Here is a 16,610-nt window from a genome sequence, read left to right as displayed (position 1 = left end):
ATTAGTTGCAAGCAAAGGGCAGTTTGGATCAAAAGGACAATTGAGTAGAGGAGTTGTCATTCATGAGGTGGGTGATGATTGGAGTGGTGGGGGGGCAAAGGATAGGTAGAAATTGACTTTGGAAGGTGTTTGTTTGGAAAAGATACACCTCTCAAAAGGATGGGAGTGATTAGTGCTGCTAGTCTGTAGGCCCCGGGAGAATACAAGAGATCAAAGAGGCTGGAGGTATTAGGAGTTAAAAGAATTGGAGATCACATAGGGAAGGCAGGAACTTCCCTACAACTGGAGATCCTCAGGAAGACATATTAGATCCTAGTGGGATAGATGTAAACTCAAATCCCGTATGTGACAAATTTTTAGCTGAATTCTCAGGAAAATTAGCTGACAACAGATAAATTCATAAGTACCAACCTTCTTCCTTGGAGGGGATTGGATTCCCACCTATTTCCCTACCTCAGGTAGGGCTCAAAAGTGAGCAGGTTGGGTCAGATATCTGATTTGAAGCTTTAATAAAGGCTTAAACCTGCATGGTTATGACCCAGATGCTAGATTAGAATGTGCAGCTCATTTATTTAGCTGGCACAGACACTATGAAATGAATGGCTTCTTTTACATCGTAATTTCTCTTTCGTTCAGTGTCAAGTAGAAGACAATAGAACCAAATGATTTATTTGGTTAAAATTCTCCCCAGACTACTGGAGGAGCTCTGAAGATGCAAGTGTGTATCTTGCTTCCCAGCATCATTTAGTCCATCAGAATTGCCTAGCAAACAATTTTAAGTTTACAGTGTTGACAAAAGTTTTCAAAAGACCTTTTGAATATCTCAGCACTGCTTAAAAACAAAATCACAATTTCCTGGAGTTGTGAAGTGTTTGAAGAGATTACCAGAAAACAATGACAATGACGTCGGAGCTCAATCACATTCCCGTCAAGTCTACTCATAATATTTCTTTCTGCATGTATTTGATTTGGTAATTTTATTGTTTGAGAAAAGTAGAGTGGGAAGCTGTGTGGCAATATATGATGAAGAAAGAAATTTTCTTGACATTTTATATTTAGTAATAGCAACAGACAGGTTAATTATGGCATGTCGCCTCCTTTAGTCTTTAAGCACGTGGGCATTTCCCACACCTGACAACCATCCTTATGGCCTTTCAGAGTGAGTCTGTAAGCTTGCTGTTGAATTAAAATCAGTTCTGTGCCTTGTTGCACATTCTAAGAGCGTGTCCTAGATTTATTTGCATTTGAACTCTTAAATGTAAATTCAAGTCACAGAGTTGAAGACAAAAAACAGCCTAGAAATAACTCGTTATATTGACATGAATGTGAATAGCCAACGTGTTTATACATCCTTTCTGCACACTTTCAAACATTGACATGAATATTTTTCAAAACAAATAGGTTTAATAACTCAATTTAAATGGAATTCAGAGAAGTGTCACATCGAAGTGTTAAATATTTCTAATGTGAAATCACAGCAGGGTGTTCCAGGCTAGTTTTCCCAAACCACCGGGTCACTCAATTCTCAAACATAAATTTGTTTAACTCTAAAGTTAGTCTCACCTCTTAACACCAAGCAAACATTTCAATTCTGATGAGATATATCCTAGATAGCAAGTAACTTTTAGGCTAATTTATTTTTTGCTGAATGAGAAAATCAAGTTTCTACATCAGTGTAGATACTCACCGTAAAGAGCTTTCGCACTCATCTTGCCTTCATGTCCTGACATCTTGCTGCAAAACAGAAGAACAGATCATATTCATAATAACCTGTCTATATTCATTTCTGATCAATATACTGTACTCAATCCTGAAAATTATTAATTGTATGAGTTTATCAACAACATTTAATATAGGATACCAGGCAACTACAAATTCAAATTCAAATTCAAACTCCAGTCTTTTTGGAGTTGGTTGATTTTTAGCAAGAGTGTGTTATAAATTCAAATGAGTATCCCTGAGCTGGAGAAATGAAACAGGAATTATCTTTGTTTAGTAATCCTTACTGAAACTATATGTACCTCCTCCATTGTCCAATATTGTACAAAATCTCAACATCTCATTTACACGTGGTGTGTGCAGTAATTGGCTGAAAGTGGCAACTTGTAAAAGTAATTGGGTGTCTGGGAAAGTCTGTGCAAGGCGGAAAACAACACTAACCCAACTAGCAGCATCCTTGTTGCTGGTAGAACTACTACATCTAATCCAGAGGCACAAAGATAAACCATCAAGCAATCCTCAACATCCACAGGCAGCAATAACACCCAATTGCTACTCCAGAAACTGATGTTTCTATGGACTTTCGTTTTTTTTTAAAATGTGAAGACAACATTTACTCTGTATGTGGCCAAAACAGGATTCAGAGGATGCTAGCATATTGAAGAATCACCATCTGTTTACCTGAATACAGCTTCTCATGTTGCCTAAACATGATCCACCATGGACAATGATGATAGGTGTAATGATATCAACAAACTGCAAAGAGGCGTGAGACAGAACTCAGCCTAGAAGGGAGCTGAACAGATAACTATTTAGAGTACAGCTGAGGGGCAAAATATTTTGTCGCGAATAAATGCTTATGTTCATCTAAAATTTCTCTTACAACTAACTGGGTTAATGGCTGTTTGACAGCAGAGAGAAATTTCAAGCATGGCCAATATTTGCACCTAGTGTCACATGAGAATCAATACCCTTCACACTGTATTTCACAAAGAATAAGATAACTGGTGTAATCAGTGGAGAGTAAAGATGGGCGAGGTGGGGGTGTGGGGAAGATGAAAGAAGATTAGAGGGGCTGAATGTAATGGTAAGTACATAAATTACCTTTGATTCAGGAATGGATAGTATAATCACCCAATATTACAATGCTAGTCTGGACTGACTCTCAATTACTTAACAATGGAAGGTGGGGAAAAGAATGACAAATCACTGGCAACTGGCCTATATGCTAGATTTGTTGCAGATATTTTCACTGCAAAAGCTCCACTCTCCTGATAAAAGATAATGTAAAGCAATCGTCCTCAGTTATTAGCAAGCTGATGTGCTACCATGAGCAAATATGATCTGGAGTCCCTGGCACCCATCATAACACTCCTTCAACTTTTCTGACTTCAACCTTGAACTTTCTGTACTTAAAAAGAGAAAATGTTGGCACTAAAAATGTTTTGGAGAGGCCTTTCTTAAAAAAAAATGACCAAATGTAACATTATTTATGAACAGAGCAGCAATGTGCTCAGCTAAGTATTTCTAAACTAAAACCTTGAGTCTAGCAAACAAAAAATGGGATCAAGCAGTTCAGCTCATATGCTCATGAAATTGGAAACTGCTAAAGTAGGGCATCAGAACAGCCGTAGATGTAGGTCAGAAGAAGCTACACAAGAGATTCAAAAAAAAGAATTGACAAAGGAAGAACAAAGTTGAATGGGGTAGCAAGAGGCTGAACCAATGTGGTTGGCTTGTTTATGGATCTTGGGAAGGATACCAACTCTAAACCTCACTCACAAGCTCACATCACCACTACCCTTTCAATGGCATTACTTGTTTTCACACCATATAATCTTCAAGCTATTAAATTCCCAATATCTTTGAAACTATAAAGGTCAGCATTTGCTAAGATTTTGATTCATGTCAATGAATCAGCAGAAAAAAAAACTTACCTAAAACGTTAGCAAAAAGGTCTGAAAATATAAGTTACATTGCTAAAATCTGTAGAATTTAGCAAATAAAATAGTTTATTCATTCAATATTAAATTGTTCTAGAAATGAACTGTTGAAACAAAGCAACCAAAAATCACTTGAGGGTCAATGAACATGAAGATGAATTACTCCCTCCCATCTTTTGTTAATTAAAATCTCCGAATACTTCCTAACAATAAACAAATATTACTTTTATGCAACGCCTTCCTCCGCATTGAGAAATGCCGTCTTGGATCTTCCTCCTCCCAAGCTGATACGAAAATACAAGTTAAAGAGAGGTTGTGCCTCTGGAAACCCCCGCTCCCCTGCTAATAATTTCATGACCCTGACTGATCTCAGTATCTCCTTGATAAAGGAATGGAGGAGATTGGGTATTGGTTGTGTAAAGTCTGATAGACATGATCCTACAACCTCACTATTCAAGTCTGCCACCATGAAGATTTCTTCTTTGTGGAAAGTAATGACATACTTACTTTAATTGTGCAAAATGGTGGCCTGGGCCCCAGGATAAAACACACTGATGCTTTACGTCATACACCTATGCAGATTAGAAAAAAAAACTAATTAAATTCATAAATGAAAGGTAAAGGTAAATACCACTAATTAGAGATAAATGAAAATTCAAAATGAGCACATTTTGTACTCCTCACAATTACAAAAGAACCGTTTTTAATTAGACAAAATATTAATACTAAGTAACTCCTTGCTTTAACTGTACAGCAGTCAAGGCCAGCACAAGGTAAAAAGGCTCCCCCATTCCTGGCTATCAACATGGTGTATTTTCAACAATAAAAAGAAAACAACTGCAACATGATATTTCCATTTCCAGCACTGAAGTGATATTCCTTATACAGGAGAAAAGGTAGCATCATAGTAACTTTAATGGACTTGTAATTCAACGGTCCAGATTAACTAGAGACTCAAGTACAAATTCTATTATAGAAGCTGGGGGATTTTAAACAAACGTTTAATATTTGGATCTTAGAATGACTACTAGAGACTGGTTTTCACTGCAGATCCACCAGGTTTACTGCAACAGGGGAGGAAATCTGCTTTCCATAGTTTGTGTGGCCTACACATGACTCCAGATCCACAGCAATGTGGCTAACTACCCTGGTAAGTAACTGCGCTGAATCAAAGTGTGACAGAAAACTCAAACCTGGGCAACGATACCTCCTGCTGACTAATACCCTTCTCCCACAGCTGGTGAATCTCTATTCCTCCAGTTTGAAAATCACTTGGAAGTAGTACCAAAAGTAGCAAGGACACAGAATACATTCTGGATGGGCACTTCAATAATCCATCACAAAGAGAGTGCCCTAGTAAAGTCACTGACTAAACTGGTTGAGTCCCAAAAAGGAATCAACTTCTGCTGGCCCAATCTGGTGGCCATGTGACACATGAAGAAGAGGGAAGACCTACTTGACCTCAAGCACACCAAACTTACTTACTAGAAATGTGCCTGTCCATCTTAGTATGCACACAACACCAGGTTACAGTCCAACGGGTTTATTTGAAAACACAAGCTTTCACAGCTTCACTCCTCCTTCAGCTGTTAGTGAGAGAGGCAGTATCAGACACAGAATTTATAAGTAAAGGATCAAAAGGGTCACACCACTGATGAGAATGTATTAAACAAACCTAAGGTACTGTTAAATCTTTAATCTGTTGGGAGGTTTTAATCAGTGGATAAACTATGGATGAGGGGTGAACAGTTAAACTGGAGGGGGTGGTTCCATAAACAACCTAGTGAAGAGGGGAGCCCAGCCGATCAGGGCAAAAAGGAAAGGCTGAGGCAATTACAACCACATTCAGACAGAAATGTGACCTACCATGGCCTCCTTGTGAAGACCCCAGCATCCCAGATGCCAGTGTTTAGCCAACCTAATTCTCTAAATGTGATAATGAAGAAACAGTGGAAGGCACCAGATACAGCAAGTCTATAAATCCCTGACAAAAGGCTCATGGTGCAGCGGTAGCGTCACAACCTCTGGAATAGGCGGCCTGGGTTCAAGCCTGACTTATTCCAAAGGTGCATAATTACATCAAGATGATCTACATTTGTATATTCACTCCTCCCGACTGTGTCACTAAAATCCAGAAGACATTGATGCACTGGAACACGGAAGAGGTTCCGAGTCTCCACAGTGAGGAGGACGGTCAGTTACTGGTGTGTGTCTGTACATCTAAGTGATGACTTTCCACCTTTGGACCCTGGAGCGATACCTGTGCATTGAGCCTCCTTCCAAGATGGTGTGCGACCTTAGTAATGACACGCAACTCTTGTTCATAGACCACAAGGGTCTTCAGGTCTCCCAATCTCCCTCAGGATCCTGCCTGTCTTTTACCAGGACCTGATCAATCTCTGGAACATAGTTGACTCACGCCAGGTCCTTCCCCTGTCAGGAAGAGAGGCTATTGTCAGAGAGCTCAGGAACAGTGCGGGGTTCAAATGGCTGGCAGAAGGAAGAGCTGCGGCCAAGAGGGTGACCAGAGTCAGGGACATGCTGAGTGGTGGGGGCCTGGCCTGGATGTTGCCGCAGAAATTGGCAAACAGGGCAGCCGTGGATGTCCAGCTCGCAGCCAATGCCATCCATCACCTGAAAAAGTGGATGTGCTTGGACCCACCTTCAGGCACGGGGTAGAATCCTGTCTGGGCATTCCACTGCTCAGACAGAATTTCATATTGGCCCCAAGGTCCTGAACATCCTTCAGGAGAGGGATGTGTCGGGAGAGTGGTGTTTTCACCTCACAAAAACGCAGCTTTTGTACAGGCTGCTGTTGCACACCATCCACCTGGACTCTTACGTCCACCATCCGGATAGAGACATCTTTGCATGTTTACTTGCTGCTGGGTGGTAGGGATTCCCAATGGCGGGGGCTCTCTCCGTGCAGGACTCCTCCCTCTTGGACAGGGGCAGAGTGGAGCGTGTTGCACACTGCAGTCCCGTATAACAGCAGATTGCGGTGGTTCGTGGACTCTCAGCCCAACTGCTTATTTTGCGGCACTGTGGAGTCCATGGATCATGTGTGTTTTATTGGTTGTGGGTGTTTACACCCCCTTTTACAGCTATTTGAAAAACCTTTTGCTGTGTTCTTGTTTGCACTTTAGCCTCACGCTCCTGATCTTTGGCAGATTGGAGGACCTCCTCGTTGGTCGGCTCCTGGACCTGGCTTGGCTGGCTACAAACAGGTCTAGGCAGCAGGCCGTGGAGGGGGTCACATCTGCTGACTGCCTGCTCCTCTTCAGTGGTTATGTTCATGCTAGAGGTGTCACTGGAGAGAGGCACATGGTGTCCATCAATGCTCAATGCCTTGAGAGATGGGCACCGTGGGGGGGGGTACAGTGCTTTATTGCCCCTTCTAACCTTGTTTTGATTTAGTCCCTACCTGCCCTCCCTACCACCCCTTCACTTTTCTTGGTTTGCATACAAATATTTAATTGGCTACCCAGATATTTAATTGGTGCTGGTTGCTGTTTAAAAAAGGAAAAGAAACAAGAAAAAAAAAAGTGTTGCTTTGATGGTGGAATGTCACTCAGGTGGTATGTGATAGCACTTCTAGGTATAAGAAACAAAAAACACTACCATTGCACCACAAAAGCAGTGAAACCCAGGTTCAAATCCCTCCTGGTCCAGAGGTATGTAATAACATCAGTGAGCACGGTGATTTGAAAATATTATAAACTCTTGACCTCTTCAGAGCTGGGATATTTTGTGCCACAGAACTAAATCCATCCCTATCCAAGCTCTTCCAAATCAAAGACTAGCATGACTTCAACGTGGTGAAAAGATACTCAGGTATGTCCTGCCCACAAAAATTGGACAGATCCAGTCACTATTCCATTGAGAACAGTCTGATTATCAATAAATGATAGGTGTTGCCAACTATCAAGTATCACTTTCTCATCTTTAAACTGGTCACTGATATTCAGTTTGAGATCTGCCAGAGTCAGAGTCAGCCAACTGCAGAACACATTACAGATTTAATCCAAAATGTCAGCCCCCCAAAAGACGCACAAAAAAAAAAGTCAGGGATAGAAACTGCACTTGATATCAAGACAGCACAAAATGACCAAACTGCTATCAAGGAAATCCAGCAAAACCACAGTCGATGGGAAGCAGGCAGAAACATTCCACGGGTTGGAGTACACCTAGCACAAAAAATGGAAGACAGTTGTGGTTGCTGGTTATAGGTTACAAATCATGTCAGGCTCAAGATATCACTACAGGTGTTCCTCAGGGAAATGGTTAGCCAAACAACTGCTTCAGTGACCTTCCCTCCATTGTAAGGTCAGAACTATGAATGCTTCATAATAACATTCAGTACCTTTGGCAACTCCTCATACTAAAGCAATGAGTGCTTATATTAGCAAGACACGGACTCCTAAGTGGCAAACAAATATGTGCCAAACTACTTGCCAGGCAATAACCAATTCAAGAGAATATAATCTCGCCATCTTCTTTTGATGCTCAATGGTACCATCACCAATCCTCCAACATCATGGATGTTACCACTGATCAGAAATCAAACTGGATTAGCTGTATAAATACTGTGGTCACAAGAGCAGATCAGAGGCTAGAAATTCCATGATGATTGACTCAGCTTTCAAATCCTCAAAACCTGTCCATCTACAAATCAGGCATGTGATGTACTTTCCTGGGTGATTACAGCTCCAACAACACTTAACAAGCTTGACACCATCCAGGATAAAGCGGTCCCCTTGGTTGGCACCCAATCTCTCATGCTCAACATTTACTCCCTCCACAACTAACATACACTGGCACCATTTATAAGATGCAATGCATCAACTCCTTTGGCAGTTTGCCAACTCTTACCACCTGGAAAGATAGAATAGAACTTACTTGGATACAGAACCACCTGCAAACCTCCCTTCCTGTAGCCACAGACCATGCTAACAAATATTCTCTCTAAGCTGCCTGGCCACATGACGATTGGGAAGCTTCATTCATGCTGTCCAGTAATCAATGCACAGCTTGCACTTGAAGCGTTGCCAGTCTTGCTCTGTGGAGACTTGGGAGGCCTGGGCAGTGGCAAAAAAAAATTTGAGGGAATGGTGATCCTGACCTGGATCTATATCACTGTTCCTCCTTAATTAGGAGCTTCCTTCCTAACACCACTATGGCTATATCTATACCACAGGCCTGGAGCAGTTGTAAATGGCTTCTCACTACCACGTTCTCATGTGCAATTAACAAGTGGCACTTAAAGCTCTTTAGTATATCCTATGATCATAAAGTGCACTATATAAATACTATATAAATACATCTTTGTCCTTTCACTCCTTAAACTCCTTATCACTTCCAAATGGAAGTTCTAAATTACTTATTTTTCTGCTATAGACTTGAGCTCATCAACGATTGTTTCAGTTTCTTCGAAACCCCTTTCATTGCAGGCCATTACTTCTGGTCAGGAGAGTGGACTTTAATCACATATGCCTGATCAGCATGTAAAGACAAGGAAACAAAACTACTGTCAATGCACTGTACTTCCTTAACTCCAAGCAGGATTAATAATATATTAAGTTTTAATGCATGGAGAAAAAATGCAAGCACGGTAGAGACAATCCAAGGGCTGGGGGTGGAGCGGGGCGCACGTTGGCGGTTATGATGCAGGATGTGTATGCTCCAAAATAAAAGGACTGAGACAGTGGTTTCTATTTGTATCTTTGTACATAGAATGACATAAATATTTCCATATGAATGTTGTGTAATATACAGATACAATTTTTTATTCAAGCTTGTTTATGGAATGTGATCATCAGTGGCTAGGCCAGCATTTAATTGTGCATCTCCTATTGCCCTGGAGAAGGTGCTGACTTTCCTTCTTGAATAATTGCAGTCCTTGGAGTGTGGGGACACTGTTAGAAAGGGAATTTCAGGATTGTAACCAAGTGACAATAAAAGAAATAGCATGATATTCCAGGTCAGGATGGTGTGGCTTTGTGGATGGGGCTGGGGGATAAAAGAGGGAGGGAGGTGGTGTGGGTCGGGTGGTGGGATGTGAAAACATAATAGTGGGTGAACCCATACATCTGCTGCCCTTCTCATGGCTGGTAGGGGTCTTTTGTAAATCACAGGATATTCTGAAGTGCTTTACAACAAAATGAAGCATGTTTGAACTGTATGTGCTAATGTAGGAAGTGTGGCCAAACCACTCGGAAAAAGTTCTGATTTTTTTTTTGCTATTGTAAAAATATACATACTAACATCTGCCATTTCCATTTGAAAGGACAGCTAAGGTTTTGGTTTAACCTCTCATTTTCAATGTCATTCAGTTCCTGCTGCAGCTTTCCGTACTGAATGGGAGTGTGAACCCGGATTACATTCTCAATCCTGGAGTGGGACATGAAACCACAACCTTTGAAAGTAATAGACAGAATGTGACCAACTGAACCACAGCTAACCACACCTCTACACCAACCCACACAAATAACTTCTGCAATAATGATTAAAAAAGGTCACTGAACACAAAAGGTCAAAGTCAACGTAATCTGTACAGAATGAGACACAGATACAAAAGTGGATGAAATCATGTCGTGGAACACAAAACATTTTGCCCTGGTCATATTCTAGACTAATCTTAACTCATTTTACCTTTAAAAATTAAAGCTTGAGTATTTGGCCCGACCGTAAAGACAGATGCCAAAATGGCATCCTTAAATCATGAATTGCATGTTCGTGGGCAGTTGCTGTCACCACGTTTCATATGTAAATAACATCACCATCTGAGCACAGCCATGGCTAGTCAGCCTGGATCTCCACACGTCTACTGGAATCAGAGACCACGAATCGAGGGTACGAATGGGAGCAGAGGCTAGTAAAGTAGCAGCCAGTGCCCAGTACAGCGAGTAGCTCTTTATGGTAGGCAAGAGAGAGATAGTGGGTATGGGTTGGAGTTGGACTTGATGGTGGGGGTGTTGCACTGACAGCAGTGAGGACATTCCCTGATTAAATGTTCAGCAGCTATCCCTTCATTGAATGTACGAGGGTTGACTCAATGGACTGTAAGTCCAGTTGGAATGCAATGGTGTCCAACACCTGACAACAGTGTAGCATTGTCTGGTACAGTCTCTGCACGTGAACATTTCTTGCACTGTCTAAAAAGGTGGCATTCCTTTGACAGCCTTTTCTTTTTAAAAAGAAAGCTGGAACATTTTTTTTTTGGAAAAAGGCTCCTAACAAATCTTCAAATATTGAGGAATTTCTAATACTACAGAAGAAGTGTTGTTAAAACATCATAACGCTTACTTTTTTGACAGCCCCTTCCCATCTATCCTCATTTTTCTTCCACAGCCACTCTTGCCAGTGCTGATTTTTGTTGCTTCAGTTCCATAAGTATAGATGCTCAGTAGGATCTCACTTAAAAGTACTACTCGTCAGACACAAGCTTAAAATGGAGTGTATCACCAGGCTCTTTAGAACTAATGGCAAATACAAATCAAGCCTATCTGGTCTAAACTTTCAGATTGGAAACAATAAAATATCCAACAGAAGCAGAAAGTTTAATTTTGCCCTATGTGGAGGTGCTTTTGTTATTTCAGTATTACTTCAGCTAAGATTAGCAAACTTCGTATAAAAACAAGGAAAAAAAAAAGGTGTATGCACCCAAGACTGAAACAGGTTTTTCAACACACATTGCCCAGTTCAATACTGGAAAGTGAATTTAGCCTTTAAGAACTACAAACTCTCCTGGTGTTTCACAGTTCAAATAGACCTTTGCTGGATCACTCAAAAAGCGTCTGAGAAGTAATCTCACAAACCAACTGCAACTTTTCCTGCAAGAATTATCAAATATTGTCGACCAGTTGATACAATAAACCCCTGCTGATGATCAAAAAAAACATCCACTTTGCAAAGGCCTTGCCTTAAATGAATAAAAATGCAAATACCTTTTATTAAACCAATATGTAACCAAGTGCAAAACTCAGACAGTTACTTCACTATCTCGATAAAGGGCGCTTAATTCAGTTGCTTTCCATGCAAAATGTCCTCAATGTACAGAATGTTGTCATTCACTAAAGGTCAACATAAAATTACAAACAAACATTTGCTCTTTGAATACACAATTCTTACCAACTTTGGCAAAAATAAGCACCTGATTCTACTTACTAGAATATTGTTATTGTAAGTCACTAGGATCCATGGGAATTGTAACAGAATATTTAGTTGAAAAGCATACATCGTCTCATGGACCAGCACCTTCCTACCAATGGTAATCAAGCTCTCTATCTAAGAAAGCTCCTTTAGAAAGGACGATATCCCTCTGTACAGAGCAAACAGAAGAATATAGCATTTGCCTGCATTTGTTTGGGATGGTGTCGATGTTTTTCATTGCTGTTCTTTACTTTATGGCTGGTGTATAAAACACAAATGGATCTTCTTTTATAAGCAAATGAAATTGCCACTCCCCAGAAAGAGTTTTAACTCTTTGGGTCACACTAAGATGCAAATGCAGCTTTTTAAGAGCAGAAAGCTGCCCTTGAGCCCTTCAAACCTGCTCTGCCATGCAATAAACTGTAGCTGATGTGTTTGTCCTCCTAATTCCATATTGCTATCAATCCACAAACAACCTTTGATTCCATCACCTAACAAGAAATTTATCTACTAATAAAAAGGCAAAATACTGCAGATGCTGGAAATCTGAAACAAACACAGCAGGGGAAACTCCGGTTTGGCTGCATTGGTGGAGAGACAGAGAGAGAGTTAAATGTTTTGAATCAGATTCAACTCTTCAGAGCTTACCTACCTCTGGATTTACTTAAGGGAATGATCCTGGCTCCATCACCCGAGATAGAGAGTTGCTAAGTCCCCTCAAAAGGCAACCTCAAAATGTTAAAACAACAACATGCCCTAGAGTAAACATCCTTTCCAGGTCCAGCTTGGCAGAGCCACTCAGGATGTTAGGAACCACAAATCAAATCATTTGCTCCTCTGAACCCCAGTGAAAGCAAGCTGAGCGTATCTAATCTTTCTGCATTGATACCTGGAATAAGCAGGTAGTCCAATCTAATAAAAACCTCCTCTGAGCTTCCTCTAATGTGTTCACATCTTTCTTCAAATAAAGGAGGCCGAAACTACATACAGACGTGCTATTCAGGAATCTGAGGTGAAAGATACCAGAAGTAAAGCAGATCTTAAGATATGCAAGGGAAATAAGAAGAAAACAAATTGTTTTTGATTAACTTTGAAACTTCTACAAGAAATAACTCAAGTTCTTCATGTGAATTACTTAACAGTACAAGGATGGCACTTATGAAGGCACATAAGGAAGCCATGTTGACCATTGCAAGATTCTAAAAATAATTAGATAATTAAATTGATTTACTAATGTCCTTTAAAGGAAGGAAACTGCCATCCTTACCTGGTCTGACCTACATGTGAGTCCATACCCACAGCAATGTGATTGACTCAACTGCAATAGGGATGTGCGATAAATATTTGCCCAGCAAATGATACCGACATCCCACAGATTTTTTTTTTTTTTAAATTGGTTAATCTGTTAATGGAGATACTCCTACAGCATTGGATTGTTATATTATTCGTAAACTTAATACTGCTCTACAGTCAGGTGCAGAGTAACAATGCATCAGTATGCAGCATATAGTCAGATCTGACAAAAGCCGGCATTTTATTCCTAAAAGTATGATTATTTCAAACTGCAGGGAGCCAAAAGTTATAACCCAGTGGTACAGGCCTCTGTCAGCAAAACCCAAGCATGAGATAAATACTGAATTAGAGTGAGAAAAATCAACTCAAAATTGAGAGAAAGAGAGCCCAAGTGAATTGTACAAAGTCTAAATGGCTACAGCCACGCACAGGAAACTGACCATTAACCCACACTTTTGTTTAAGCTTCTCAAATGCCTTTGCGACACTATCAGCCTCCCAAAGCATCCTGAGCATGAGCTAACAGGCATGGGTGAAGAGGAAAAAGTCAACTACATTTTTTGTGGGCAGACAAGACAGGCAGACAACAGACTTTGTTGCGTAGCTGGGAGATGAGTGAGAACAATAAGAAAAAACCCAATATCAGCAGCTAAATTCAAATCATTGAAATTTATATCATAGATTCGAACTCTGAAGGCAAGAGTTGGTGAAGCCCATTGACAATTTCTTCACAGGATTGAAAAATCCAGCAGGACAAGTTACATTCAGGAAACAAAAAAGACTGGCAAGTCGGTTCATTTTGGGCTCTGCACATCCTGAAGTACAGACATAATATCACAACTGTAGACACTGCCACAGTACATGAAGCTACAGATATAAGGATGAATATGATGACTACCAAAAGGCCTAGCCTTCAATGAAATCAATGGAAAGACAGCAGACTTGGTGTAGTGAAGCCAAAAATGAATACACACCAGGCAAAGAGAAACATGTGTAAGAACTGTAGATGGCCATGAGTTCCAACAGAAGGAAATATCCATGTAGGAATCAAATCCCAGAGCTCATGGGAAGGCTAAAACTGGGGAAAGGAAAAAAGATGTGCAGAGTAATTGAAGATGATGGTAAAGAAGCTAGCAAAGGTGGAGCAACAAGGCAAATTAAATAGAAATAAAAGAAGAACCAAAACATCAATACTGTGGAACATGACAGTAAGTTTAAGGACACAGTAATCACAGGGACCATACAAGAAATATTTGCAGGCAACAGTTCCCAGATTTAAAAAATTCACATAACCAAGGTTAGAAATAAATCCACAACCATAGATCTGAAGTTAGAAGTTGATGCCTGAGCAGAGAAACATTATCTCAGATTATACCTTTCAAGAAAACAAGGAAAGAGAGAAAGCGGTTACACAAAAAGTTGCTGTGAAACCAAACATGTTACTATCAGCATACAAGAGAACAGAATGTTGAGAATTTGTATCAGCTCAAATCAGAGGCACACACAAAAAGAAAAGATGTTAATTGCATCAAGGTCATTGAAGCAGAAGGACTTACTTTCATTAGATTGAACTATTAAAAAGTGATGCAACTGATCTCAGTTAACTAGGGAGGTAGTGAAGGAGACATCTAAAAGCCCTCTTCTGGTACACTGATAGAGCCCCTGCCCAGGACCAGGGAGACCTGGGTTAAAGGCCCACCTGCTCAAAAGGTGTGCAATAAACAGATTTTTTAAAAAAGATATTTGCCTGCTGGAGGTAGTACAATTAGAAAGCATCCTCCAATCAGAAGCAAGAAACTAACTGCCAGAGCCAAATGGCCTACAGATTGGGTAAATCAAAAGATTGGGAGATAAAATGCAAATCTGAATGTACAGCTTGCAGTCAGTTATTGAAACTCTCAAGACATCTATTGAAAGAGTGTTTGATGGAAAACAAAAAAGGAAAAAAGCTAATTCAGAAAGTTGAGGCAGCTAAGAAAGGAAGGTTTGCAGCAATCTCTCTGAATTTCTGGAGTGCTCCAGCGAAGGTCTGTGCAAGTTGAAGAACAGCATCTCATTTTTTGCTTGGGGACTCTGCAGCCTTTGGGACTCAATATCCTGTTCAATAATTTTAGGGCTCCAAGAACCTTCTCTCATGTCCTTACCGCAACCCTTACACACCAGGCCTGGTCATCACACATGCTGCTACCACAACCATCCCATTGTCAGCTACAAACAGGCCTCATTAACAACTATTGATTCTCCTAGGCTAACCTTTACTCATTCCTTTGTCTGTCTAATGGTTGTTCTCTCTGGGCTTCATCACCACCTAACCATATTTTCAGCATATTTACCAACCTTTAGTTAGTCAGTTCTGAAGGATCAGTGGACCCAAAGTGTTAACTCTGCTTTCTCTCCACTGATGCTACCAGACCTGCCGAGTTTATCCAGTAATTTCTGTTTTTGTTTCCGATTTCCAACATCCACACAGTTTTGTTTTTAAGATCTCAGTTACATTTGAAGGATGATGCCATCAAGAGCTCCAGCACAAGCCAAATTTCACTTTATATTGCAATTCTGCAAAAAGCATCCTTACCTCAATTTGCCACAATTTTACAACAATGTCTGAACTTCAGCTAGCATGTCACCAATCACAGATTGGTGAGAATGATACAGTGGGTTGGTATAGCAACCAAATTTCAGACAGGCAATGTCTTCAGGAACTAAAATGCAGAGCTGCTCTGATGTACTCCTAACTTAAGTGAGAATCCTACAGGAAGGTTGGAAGATAGACTGAAAGCCAGAAAAACAAACATGTTACATTCTTCTGTTGTACCTTCAAGAATGATTTACTGGGATTTTAAACCTCTGGGCATTCCAAACATTGTCATTCAAATATCAGAACAAGATCAGTGAGTGCAGTCCTTTTGTGCCTGGGAGGCGATGGTTATAATCGCTGGACTGTTAATCCAGAGACCCAGATAATGTTTTGGGGACTGGGTTTCCAATCCCGCAGATGGTGGGATTTGAATTCAATAAATATCTGGAAGTAAGAATCTAATGATGACCACTAATCCATTGTCGATTGTTGGAAAAACCCATCTGGTTCACTAATGTCCTCTAGGGAAGGAGACTATCATCCTTACCTGGCCTACACGTGACTGCAGACCCAGAGTAATGTAGTTGACTATGAACCGCCCTCTGGGCAATTAGGGATGAGCAATGAATGCTGCCTAGCCAGTGACACCCTCATCCCACGAATGAATAAAGAAAATAAAAGTGAATAAAAGAAGGTTCCATACCCTTGACTTTAGGAATGGCTCAGTTTATGGGCAGTGAAAGCATACCTTATAAGAACAAGCCACTTACACAAAGTACAGAATACAGATCCTACCACTACAGAATAGGTCTGATTCAATAACATTTCAATGCTCATTGCCATAACACAACAAGCACATTTTGAGCATGTGAGAGAGAGAGCGCGCACGAGAGAGAGAGAGCGCGCACGAGAGAGAGAGAGCGCGCA

At 40.6% G+C, this 16,610-nt stretch overlaps 1 protein-coding gene across 2 annotated transcripts in view; it reads right to left on the bottom strand.

Annotated features, from left to right (window-relative positions):
• The window catches only part of eps8l2 (EPS8 like 2), a 149,987-nt gene that overhangs the window by 72,924 nt on the left and 60,453 nt on the right, over nucleotides 1-16,610 (bottom strand). For both annotated transcript variants that reach the window (XM_048607232.1, XM_048607233.1), the window contains exons 2-3: nucleotides 4,170-4,234; nucleotides 1,688-1,734 (exon numbers count right to left, since the gene is read on the bottom strand). In XM_048607232.1, coding sequence (XP_048463189.1) covers nucleotides 1,688-1,730 — 43 coding nt within the window. In that variant the 5' untranslated portion in view covers nucleotides 1,731-1,734; nucleotides 4,170-4,234. The remainder of the gene's footprint in view (nucleotides 1-1,687; nucleotides 1,735-4,169; nucleotides 4,235-16,610) is intronic.

This window comes from Rhincodon typus, chromosome 17 (genome assembly GCF_021869965.1).
Source record: "Rhincodon typus isolate 14 chromosome 17, sRhiTyp1.1, whole genome shotgun sequence".
Lineage (NCBI taxonomy): Eukaryota > Metazoa > Chordata > Chondrichthyes > Orectolobiformes > Rhincodontidae > Rhincodon > Rhincodon typus.
The sequence above is the reverse complement of the archived record's forward strand: the minus strand, read 5'-3'. Positions and strand labels throughout refer to the sequence as shown.